Here is a 12,082-nt window from a genome sequence, read left to right as displayed (position 1 = left end):
TTGCCGCTCACCCACTTCTCAGCAGCAGTGGGAAGGGACGAAGGGCTGTGTCTTCACGATGGGCAGAATACTGACTGATGCTGGGAGTCACAAGGAGACAAGTGTTAGAAGATTTTCATAATACACTGTGATCAAAGGTTTCAAAGCAGTCTGTGTATAATTCCATTTTTAGCGAAATGTTGACTCCAAAAAATTACTAGAAGGCATCTGGATTGTGAAGCAACATGCGATATTTGTTTTCTTTCTTTTTTTATGTGTATTTTTCTAGTTTTCTACAATTAATTTGTATTTCTTGCATAAAGAAAAACAGAAATAAAGTTCTTTTGTAAAAGAAGAGAAATGCTATACACAAAACAAGTAGCAAGGTAGGACAAGTAATTTGTGACAAATGACAAAGGGCTGATTTCTTCGAGTCGAGAGGCTCCTAAATCACTAAGAAATAGATGAACAGCCTCACTGAGAAGCAGCCAGAGGATCTGAACGGGCAGATTCTGGACACACAGGAGAAGAACTACTACCAGTGTCAGCCCCTGTGCTACCACTGCGCCTCCTGGCCGCCAAGGCTGGCCAAGCACTCAGCCTCAGCCAGGGACTGAATGGAGTCCTCCACAGGTATTTTCTCATTTGATCCTCAGAGCAATGCTGTGAAGTCAGTACTGTTGTTATCCCCATTTTACAGATGAGAAAACAGAGACCAGCAAGGGTGAGCGACTTGCTGTATAATGCCTGATCGCCGCCTACACCGCTGTCAGAGCCGTGCTTCTAGCAGCACAGATGGCATTAATGAAACGGAAAGATGGCAATGAAAGAAATGTGAATACCATCAGTGAGACGCTGGTCGTTTTTACTGTCAGGTTGGCAGAGAGGAGAAAACGTGGCACCCAATGTTGGGAAGAGTGTGGAAAAAACAGGCACTTTTGTCCTGTTAGTGTAGGTGTAAATAGCTTCTATTGGTTTTTGGAGGGTAGTTTGGAGACTTGTTAAATTACTGAAATCCAGTAAGTGCACTGTCGGGAATTTACCTGCAGAGAGATTAGCAAAGGATGTGTGTTGAGGTGGGTTTTAATGGCAAAAACCCGACTGCTCATTAAAAGTTTAATAGTTAAATAAATTATGATCTCTCCATATAACCATGAATCTCTGCATATAGTCATGGTTATATGCACTGAGTGAGTATTGGAAAACTCTCTAGGATACAGCGTAACGTGTAAAGGGCCAGGCCTAGAGCGGTCTCTTTGCATACGGGCTGACCTCTCCGCAGCTTTTTCTGGAAGCAAGCAAAACTCCTTTAGCAATGGGCACCTTTGGGAGGAGGTTGGGAGATGAAGGACGGGAAACTTAACATGCTGAATTGTTTTTCCTTCTGTACTTCTGCTTTTTTTTTTTCTAAGCATGTGCATTAGTACTTTTATTGTAGTAAATGACCAAATACATTTTCTAAAGGCGACAATCATGTTGCTAGCTAAAGACATAACAAGGGACCAATGCACAGCAGCACAGAAACCCAGTCTGACCTCGCTCAGCAAGTGGTCATCAATAGATCCATGCAGGGGGCTGCCGTAGGTGTGTAGAAGACAGTGGTTGAGTAGAGGAACGAATTATTAAGATCTTAAAAATATTAAGTGCTGACTAAATGAGTGGGTTATTTGGTTTCTGTGGAACAGTGAGAAAGCAGCAGACCCGTGAGTTTGTGTTTAGATTGATGGTTACTTGGTGCTTGTATGTCCTTGGGACACACTCCAGGCCTGGATTTGTCCACCGGTGAAACTGAGCTACATGTGGCTGAGCATGTCGGTTACTGTTTGGGACTTGGAACCTTGGACTTGCATAAGACAGCAGGTACACAGGGGCGCCTGGGTGGCTCAGGCGGTTAAGCATCTGACTTTGGCTCAGGTCAGGATCTCATAGTCCATGGGTTCGAGCTCCGTGTCGGGCTCTGTGCTGACAGCTCAGAGCCTGGAGCCTGATTCAGGTTCTATCTCTGTCTGCCCCTCCCCCACTCACTCTCTGTCTCTCAATAGAAAAATAAAGACATAAAGAAAAAAAATATCCGACCCACTCTGTAATCTGTCTCAAAATGAACATAGCAGTTTCTTTTCAGATTCTGCTTTTAGTGACAGGTTGGCACTTAATAGTCTTCTGTTTCCTACCGGATGTAGAATAAAAGTATATTTCATACAGATGTTTAATGCGGTGATCCTGAAGTTTAACAAGTTTGCTTTTTTAAAGAAAATAACAGCTTTCTTGAGATATGATTCATATACCATACCATTCACTCACTTAAAATATACAACTCAGTGGTTTTTAGTGTAATCAGAGTTGTGCAGCCATGGCCATAATTGGTTGTAGAATTTTCATCATTCCACTCCTAGAAACCCGGTACCTATTAAACATGCTTCTTTAAAGAAGAAATCACAAAGGAAAACTCAACAGTGTGATAACAGCATAGAAAAATGTATGCCTACAGTGTTAAATGGAAAATGCAAAATGCAAAATTATAATAACTACATAGAAAAATGTATAGAAACAAAGACTGGATGAAGGAGAAATTAGCTTTTAATTGCTATTTACAGATTGTTTGCTATCTCTGTAGTAGCCCAGGTATCCAAGTACAAAACTGGCCAGGGGCTTACTGCATGGGTGTGTTTTTAAAAAACCAGTTCCCATGTAAATGCTTCTGCAAGCACCTCGCTGTCGGCAGTCTTGTCTGTTTTCCTCACTCAGTAACTGTGGCCCACGAATCCTCTGACCATACGGGATTCAGCTTCAGAGGGAAGATGGCCAGTTGCTTGTTCATACGTGAGCAATATTACCGAAACTGCCAGTTTCTGCTCCTGCTACCATATTCTTTTTAGGTTTATTTATTTATTTTGAGAAAGAGTCCAGTGGGAAAGGGGTAGGAAGGGAGAGAAAGAGAATCCCAAGCATGCTCCTTGCTGTTAGTGTAGAGCCCGTCTCAGGGGTTGAACTCACAAACTGTGAGATCATGAGCTGAGCCGGAATCAAGAGTCATACACTTAACTGACTGATCCACCCAGGTGCCCCACCATATTATAGGATGCAGAAATCCTGGCAGTTACTAGTAATCCTCCTTAGGAATAGTTTTTGAAGCCAAGAGAAGAGTTGGAGGATGCCCTTTGGAGATACATTAAGTTCAGGCTTAGAAAAGTAAAAGGAACAGACATCACCCCTGTTGAAAGTTCTCTTGGCCAATTAGAGTCAGGGATGTGCTAGAGGAACTGTCTTAAGAAGCCCAGAGTAGGGAGTTGTAGACTGAGACAGGAGCAGTGCGAGGATGGGTCCGGAGGGCGGAGTGAGCCAGCCGGCCCGCGCCTGTCAATGATGTGGTTCAGGACAGGTAAGGGGGTACACCCCAAGGTATCTCACTGGACTGCTGCTCTTTGACTCAAGTCCAAGGTCAGGAGAAGGGGTATATCATGGGACATGGGTGAAGATATCAAGTGCCCCAAGAATGTAATTTTCAAAATTAGTCCAGGAAGAATAGAGGGAAACCTTAACTGTCCCCAGTGGGTAATAAAATACGAAGACGTCATTGATACTGTGCTGGATGCCCACCAGGCCTTGGCTGCCCTGACGCTTTGCCTTTCTGCAGGCGACCCTGCCCTCAGCATGAGCCACTGGATGTTTCATCAGCAGGCCCTGCAGGAGTACATTCTTATGTGCTGCCAGTGCCCCGCCGGGGGGCTTCTGGATAAGCCTGGCAAGTGAGTGCCTTCTCTTGGGGGAGGGACGGGCAGGGAGGGGAGAGAGGGAGTGCCACTCAAGTGTCCCCAGAGCCAGAGGCCAGCAGCTGCTGACCTTTAAACGTCTGGGAGTGGGCAGTGTCCCTTTCCACCCAGCTGCCTGGTGCTGGTGTGCTGTGGGAAGAGGTCTCCGAGTGGGGGCACCCCTTCCAGTGCCGTCCTGTCACCCCCAGCACCCATGTTCTCCCCCAGCTTACATGCCCCCCCATGGAGGTACATAGATTACCAGGTTGGTGCCTTTTCTTGCCTTTTTTTTCTCTTTAACTAAACTGATTTAAATAGAACAGGATATAGGACTTTAAAAGCCTTGAGTGTCATAAACAGAAATTCTAATCACAACTATTGCAGCATAGATTAAATACCTTGAGGCGCCACAGTAAAAGAAAAGGGAAATCAGATAAGTCCTGTTCCCTTTGCTACTGGGCCAGCACACACCCTGTTACTGTCAGCATCCAGGGGGAGGCCCAGCTGAAGGCTGGTCCCCAGCATTTGGCACAGAGAATTTGGCTAATTTCTAGGCATTCTGGTAGGGGTTTCTTTTTTTGTTTTCTTTTGAGAAATACATTAATTTGGCACCAGCACTACCCTGAAGAGTCCTTTCTGGAAGGCAGCTGGAGGAACCCCGGAGGGGCTGACTCTGCAGGGGCCAGGGGTGAAGGGTGGGGCTCTGAGAAATGCTGCCCTGGGCCTGGGCCTGGGATGTGGGGTGTGTTCCAGGCCCGAGTCTCCTGTTGGAGGCTATGCCTAGGGGCATTTGTGGGGGGAAGGAGCACAGGAGCCCCTGCCCAGAGCCACCTTGTCCTTGCAGGTCTCGGGACTTCTACCACACGTGCTACTGCCTCAGTGGCCTGTCCATAGCCCAGCACTTCGGCAGTGGAGCCATGTTACATGACGTTGTCCTGGGCGTGCCCGAAAATGCTCTGGTAAGGCGGGATGGGGGGGGTTTGATGCCACTTCGGCACAGGGTCCCCAGGATGGGGCTTACCTTGAATCAGAGCAGCCATGCTGCTCTGCATGACTGCCCACACACCGCTGTGGACGGGCCTGTGAGTATGCGGCCCCCACCCTCCTTCCATTTGCAGCACCCCTGGAGAGAGCCTGGGACCCAGGAGGGAACGACCTCAAGGCAAACTCAGGGTTCCAGGGTGGGGGATCCAGTCTGAGACAGAGGTTCTGTGTCATTATCCCTGCCCCAGGACCCAGACCTCTATTCACAGTTCCTCCGAGGAAATGTACTAAGAGGTAGTACGTTTCTGGAATCTGCAGCCACGCAGCCATGGCTGCATAGACTGTTTTCTGGAGCCCTCAGTGGCTTGCTGTGTCTCCGGAGAAGCTTCCCAGACCACCTCTGTGAATGAGGCCTCCCTACAGTGTGCCACCACCGTGCCTGGTCTGTGGCCCTCCGTGCCACGTGTAGCCTGTGTGTTTGCCCCAGAACTGTCAGCCCCACCTCCGGCCCTAGATCCTCCTGGCTGTGGGAAACATCCCTGAGCCGAGTCTTGAGCCTGTGACACGAATCCAACTAAGACTGTCCACGGCCATCAAATAACGGGGCCCCTATAGACTGTCACAGAATAGTTCCAGCAGAAGGAACCTAGATGGCCAATAGCTGGGTAAAAAGATGCTCAGCCTCACTGATAACCAGAGAAAATCAGAGTAGCAACCACTCAGCTTTTTCAAGTCTTAACAGTTTTCTGTATTTGCCTCCCATGCAGCCCTGTTCCATTTGTCTCTCTCCTTCCGCCCCCAGCATAACCTTGTCCTAAGTCTGACATTTGGCATGTCTGCAGGTACATTTTTGTGCTGTCACGACATATGTGTGTATCCATGAACAATATAGACAGAGAATGTCTTCATGCTTCTAGAACAGGAGCTACTGGATCACTCATCGTGCAATGCTTTTCTTGCCAACCGTCACACTTTTGAGGTTTAGCCGTGTTCACATGTGTTGCTCTAGCGTACCCATTTCAACAGCCACGTGGTATTCCCTTGTATAAATGTACCCCCAATTGGTGTTTCTTCTCCTGTTGGTTAACACTGAGATGGTTTTGGTTTGTGCTATTGCAGACGGAGTCACAGTGTGCATTCTTCTGTGAGTTTCTCTAGGAGGGACTTGCTGGGTTGACGAGAACACACACCTTCATCTTGATGGACAGTGCTGACCCACTGCCCACGTGGCTTGTGTTATTTTACGCTCATGCAATACTCAAATGAATTGCTTCTGTGGTCTAGCCTTTCCTTTCTGCTGTTTGATAGATGGGGAATGGTTTGTTTTTGCATTTCCCTGATGACTAGTAAGGTTGAGCATCTTTCCAAATGTTCACTGACCATTCTTGTGAGGTCCTTTGTGAATTGCCTGCCAGCTGCTTGCTTGGTTGCTGATTTGTAATTTTAATTGTTTGCCCTTTTCTTACACATTCGAAGGAGTTCTCCTGTGTTCTCAATATTCATCCTGTGTAGGTGGCATGTGTGTAGTGAATCTCTTCCAGTTTGTGACTTGTCTTTTCACTTTTAGTGGGTTTTCTAGTTGTTGAAGATTTTTAATTTTATAGTGAACAGTTTTACTGCCTTTTGGTTTTTGAGGGTGTGGAGGGGTACTTAAGAAATCTTTCCTGGGGGCACCTGGGTGGTTCAGTTGGTTAAACGTCTGACTTCTGCCCAGGTCATGATCTCACAGTTTGTGGGTTCGAGCCCCGCATCCAACTCTGTGCTGACAGCTCAGAGCCTGGAGCCTGCTTCAGATTCTGTGTCTCCCTCTCTCTCTGCCCTCCACCACTCATACTCTATCTCTCAATAAAGAATAAACATTTTAAAAAGGTTTTTTAAAGAAATCTTTCCTGGGACACCTGGGTGACTCAGTTGGTTAAGCGTCTGACTTTGGCTCAGGTCATGATCTCACGGTTCGTGAGCTCAAGCCCTGCATTGGGTTCTGTGCTGACAGCTCAGAGCCTGGAGCCTGCTTCAGATTCTGTATCTCCCTCTTCCTCTGTCCCCCCCGCTCACACTTAGTCTCTCTCAGAAAAAAAAAATCTTTCCCTACACTGAGGTCATACGTTTATTTTCTTCCAAACCATTTAACGTTTTGCTTTTCCCATCTGGATTTTTAATTCTCTTGGAATTGATTTTTGTCTGTGGTGAGGGTTGGATATAATTTTATCTTTTTTCCATGTAGATGACCAGTTGACCAGTCCCACTTACGGAAGTTTACAACTTTCCTGCTGATGTGTGTCCCATGTCTGTCACGCACTCGAGTTTCTATATATGAGGTGACTGTTCTGTTCCTTTGGTCTATCTGCCCATCTGTGCTCTCTTAAACAAACTGTAAATACAAGTAGGCAGGTGCCATCCACCTTGTTCTTTTTCTTTAAAATTGCCTTACTGTTCTTTGCTTTTTGCCTTTTCCTATGAATTTTAGGATCAGCTTATCAAGTTCCACCAAAAAAAACCCTATAATGGAATTTTTATGGGAATTGCATTAGATTTAAGATTAATGGGAAAGAACAGACTTCTTTTCAGTATTAAGGCTTTCCATTTGTGAATATGATTTTTCAGATTATTTTTAATGCCCTTCAGTGGTCTTACACCATTTTTTCCATAAAAGACTAACACATCTATTGTTAGACTTATGTCTAGGAAATTTATAGTTTTTGTGACTATTGTGACTAGAATATTTTTTATATTATGTGACTGGTTGTAACTAATGTACAGAATGATATTTATATTTTAATTTTGTATCCAGCCACCTTGCTGAACTTGCTTAATAATAGTTGTAATAGTTTGTAGAATGTGATGTTATTTTCAAATAAGGAGAGTTTTGCCTTTTTCTTTCTGATTCTTAAGAATTTTATTTCTTTTTCCTGCCTCCGGACGTTGGCTTCGACCCCCAAAGGGTGTTGACTGGAGGTGGTCGTAGGGGGCGCTCCATCTTGCTTCTGGTTGTAATGGAAAGGCGTCTTTAATTTCAGCATTATGTAGGATCCTCACTGCAGCGTTTTGATAAATACCTCCTATCAGGTTAAGGATGTTACTTACCTCTCTCTTCCTGGTTTGCCAGGTTGTTTCTTGTTTGTTTGTCCCAATCATAATCTAATATTAAATTTTATTGAGTGCTGTTTCTACATCTGGTTTTTCTCCTTTACTCTAACATGCTATATTTTGTTCATAAATGCTTAGTGTTAACATTACATTCCCAGGATCAGCCCTTCTTATGGTCATAGGTAGGTGAGCGTGTGTGTTTAATACATTCCTGGATTCAGTTTGCTAGTTTTTTTTTAAAGTTTATTTATTTATTTTGAGAGAGAGAAAGGGAGAGAGGGACAGAAAGGGAGAGAGAGGACCCCAAATAGTCTTCGCACTGTTAGCGCAGAGCCCAACACAGGTCTTGAACTCACCAATTGTGAGATCATGACCTGAGTCAAATCCATAAGTCACATGTGCAACGGAAACCTCCAGGTGCCCCAGTTTGCTAGCATTTTTGACTAGTTTTTTTTTTTTTTTTGAGAGACAGTGTGAGTGAGGGAGGGGCAGAGAGAGAGAGAGGGAGAGAGAATCCCAAGCAGGCTCCACACCACCAGCATAGAGCCCAATGCAAGGCTCAAACCCACAAAACTGCAAGATCGTGACCTGGGCTGAAACTAAGAGTCAGACGCTTAACCAACTGACTAGTATTTTTACTAGTATTTTTACTTGGGCCACCCAGGTACCCCTGACTAGTATTTTTACTTAGGACTTTTTTTTTCCATATATTCATGAGAAAAACTGATCTAAATTTTTGTTTTATTGTATTGCTCTTTCCAGTTTATATTTCAGTATACTATCATAGCCTCATAAAATTAGATGGGTGTCTCCTCTCCACCTCCACCCCTGCCTTTTGTTTAGACTTCGAAAAAGTTTATGTAAACTAGAGATGATCTGTTTCTTGTAGGTTTGATAGCACTTCCTTGATAAACCACCCAGGCCTGCCTGATATTTCGGGGGAGGAATCGTGGAGCAGAATAAGCAATTGTTATTATTGATTTAATCTCTTCATAAAAGTTGGGGCATCTGGGTGGCTCAGTCAGTTAAGTGTCAACTCGTGATTTCGGCCCGGGTCATGATCCCATGGTTCAGTGAGTTTGAGCCCCACATCAGGCTCTGTGCTGACAGCAGGGTCCTACTTGGGATTCTCTCCTCCCCCCTCCCCACTTTGCTACTCGCCCCACCAAAAAAATAAATAAAAACTTTAAAAAAAATGTATTCATATAACTTTTAAAGAATTTCTTCTTGAGTAAATTTTTAAAATTTGTATTGTTCTATGGAATTATTCAGTTTGTGTGTGCTGTTACAGGCTTTGGCATAAAGTTGCTCATAGTATTCTCTTACTAGTTTTCAAACCTCTCCTGTGACTCTGTCCCCTCCTTCCTTCTCCCGGGATGGAAGAGTCCTGAACGTTGGCCTCCAGGTGTGCTCTGTCTCAGACCTAAAGTTTCTATGCTCTAGTGGAATAATATAAAAGAATTTAAATATGGCCTGACACTTTTACTGCGTCATAGGGTTGTGGTCCTTTTTCTTGATTACAAATGTGAATAAATACAAGTTTGTCTTAATAATTAGAATATATACAAAAGTCTAATTAAGAAAATTTAAAGCAATGATATCATGGTACCTATTTGGTGTATGTCCAACTTCTGCCTGTAAATCACATCTACAAACACATTTTCAAAAAGTAAGTTAGGGATAACATTGTATATACTGTTTTCCTCACATAATATATTATAAGCATTTGCCCTTCTCTCATTAAATATTTGAAAGCATGTTTTTAAATGGCTATGTAATATTCCTTTGTGTCCCATGTATTGTTAAGTGCTTTTACTAATACCTTGTTGTTGGGGCACCTGGGTGGCTCAGTTGGTCAAGCGTCCGGCTTCAGCTCAGGTCATGATCTCGCAGTTCATGAGTTCAAGCCCCGCATCAGGCTTTGTGCTGATAGCTCAGAGCCTGGAGCCTGTCTTCAGATTCTGTGTCTCCCTTTCTCTCTGACCCTCCCCTGCTCATGCTGTCTTTCTCTCTCTCAAAAATAAATAAAATATTAAAAAAAAAATTAATACCTTGTTGTTGAACATCAGGGCCTTGTGTAATAAATCTCCCTGTGTATCTCTGATGACTCCTTCTTCTGATAAATTCTTACAGGTCCATTTAAAGGCTTCAAGGCTGTGCATGTTCACCAAGGACCGCTGGGGTGATTCAAAGGCATCTCTTCTTCTCTTTGCAGCAGCCCACTCACCCTGTGTACAATATTGGACCGGATAAGGTGATCCAGGCCACCATGCACTTTCTGCAGAAGCCAATCCCAGGCTTTGAGGAACATCAGGATGAAGCACCAGCAGAGACTGCCACCGACTAGAAGACACAGGGCCCCGGGCTCTACGTTTGCCCACCTCCCCGGTCAGACCAAGGTTTATGCGTTTCGGTACATACTGCATTGTGTGCGGCAGAAGCCTTGGCCACTACGGAGCTGTGGTCCTTTGTCCCTTCTTGTCAAACAAAACAAACTGATGGCTCTGGGTTTGGAGAACATAGTGGTGTGGTTTTTTTAAAGAAATTCTTTCCACTTCTGTCAAACCAAAACTCTGTCAGTCCGTGCGGCATCTAACCCCGGCTCTGGCCTGGCCAGGATTGCTGGGGACAGTGCATGCTGGGTAGGACAAGTCCCTCGCCGCCAGCTCTCCGACCTGGATGGTTGTACTGAAATGAATGGTGTCTGTGAGTCATTGCTGCGATTCCCCCCTGCGCGTCACCATTAAGTCACCTGGAAGGTGCCCTCCCCTGAGTGGAAGTAAGACTGTTCCGTGCCAAGGGGGAGGGGGAGCTTGGGTCCCATCACAGTGAATTCTCTAGAAAAAAATCATGGTGGGACTTCACTGGGAGATCCCCGACGCTCTCACCTCCCACCTGTTGTTTGCAAGGGAAAGGAGCTGGGGGTAGGGGAGAAAGGTCTCCTTGAGTTGTGAGTCCCTCCCCCTCCGCACTGGAGAACTGAGCCACACGTCTCCCCAGGGTCCCCCCGTTGGGTGCAGGGGCAGGATTCGCTCTAGCCACAGGTGTGGTGACTTAGACCCAGGAAACAAATGATGAGTGGAAAATGAACCTCTAGTTCGCTTCTGTGTCCAAGAAAGCAGCCCCAGCCCCCTCCCCCACCGCCGCCATCATGTATGTGAAATACCCACCTCGTGTCCCCAAGGCAGCACCTGCAGCCTGTGGCCATTCTGCGTGTTTCCATCGTTCTTTCATCAGACCCTCAGCCCATCGCCCTCAAAGACAGTGTTGTCTTCTCTCATCCCGAGTATTAACACTACTAGGTCTTTCACCTTAATTTAACTCAGGATTTATCCACATCCTGCTCACTCTAGGCTCACAGAGATAAAATCAAGTGCTAGAGAGGCTGGCGGCGGCCTCTGCTGCTCGCAGGGAGCCCTTTCTCGGTCAGCGGGGTGTTGAGTCGGGCCATCTGTCCACTGCTGCAGTCACGGCACACTCCATGTGGCCCACTGGCCTTCATGTACGCAGCCACGCACTGCGAGCCGACAGGAGCTCAGAGGAGCAGCGCAAGGCTCTTCTCGAAACTCTGGCCGTCTGCTGCCTCTAATTCCCTATTGCTTTGGCGGATTGGGCTATGTATTACCTCCTTGAAATAATAAAAGAATAACATTTTCTCTGATGTCTCTCATTTGTGATTGGTACCCAGAAAATTCCCTCAGGATGTGCGGTGTTAGGAGTTACTGCAGATTGCTCGCAGACTTCCGGTCTCCCAGGTGGGAGACAACAGACCTTGCAGGGAGCTGGCTTGGGTCCCACCCTCAACCCCCTCCTCCAGTGGACGCCACGGCGGGCCTAACAGCAGCGGGAGCAGCTCTGTGGTTCCCAAGCTCCCAGAGCGATTCGGTTTTTGTCCCAGCACTCTGTACACGGCATCTCATGGTGTCTGTGGGTCTCTCTGATTCTGAGCAGAGGCTGTGCTCCTGAGTCTGAAGGCAAGAATTCAGCACAGGTGGGGGTGGCTGTCTTGACCAGAGGTGGGGGGTGGGGGGCTGTCTCAGGAACAGGCCAGAATCTGGTAGTCACCTGGCTTTCTTTCTCATCTGGTGAGAGACTCTCTCTCAAGGGAGGCCAAGAAGTCAAGTGCTCTGTCCTGACCCTCCATGGACAAGAAGAGGGTATGCTCATCCTGGAATATAATTCCTGCCCTTTTGCTCTTTTTGCCCAGATAACAAAAAAGTTTGAGCCACAAAGCAGTACATTGAAATGCATCCTTTCCATCACTGTAACAAAAGGCCAAGCCC

General features: G+C 46.0%; 1 protein-coding gene across 1 annotated transcript in view; it reads left to right on the top strand.

Moving 5' to 3' along the window:
- The window catches only part of LOC115302863 (protein farnesyltransferase subunit beta), a 64,831-nt gene extending 53,376 nt beyond the window's left edge, over positions 1-11,455 (top strand). Inside the window, exons 10-12 of the mRNA XM_029952848.1 lie at positions 3,614-3,725; positions 4,573-4,687; positions 10,015-11,455. Coding sequence (XP_029808708.1) covers positions 3,614-3,725; positions 4,573-4,687; positions 10,015-10,146 — 359 coding nt within the window. The 3' untranslated portion in view covers positions 10,147-11,455. The remainder of the gene's footprint in view (positions 1-3,613; positions 3,726-4,572; positions 4,688-10,014) is intronic.
- Positions 11,456-12,082: the final 627 nt, after the last annotated feature.

This window comes from Suricata suricatta, chromosome 9 (genome assembly GCF_006229205.1).
Source record: "Suricata suricatta isolate VVHF042 chromosome 9, meerkat_22Aug2017_6uvM2_HiC, whole genome shotgun sequence".
In the NCBI taxonomy this organism is placed as follows: domain Eukaryota; kingdom Metazoa; phylum Chordata; class Mammalia; order Carnivora; family Herpestidae; genus Suricata; species Suricata suricatta.
The sequence above is the reverse complement of the archived record's forward strand: the minus strand, read 5'-3'. Positions and strand labels throughout refer to the sequence as shown.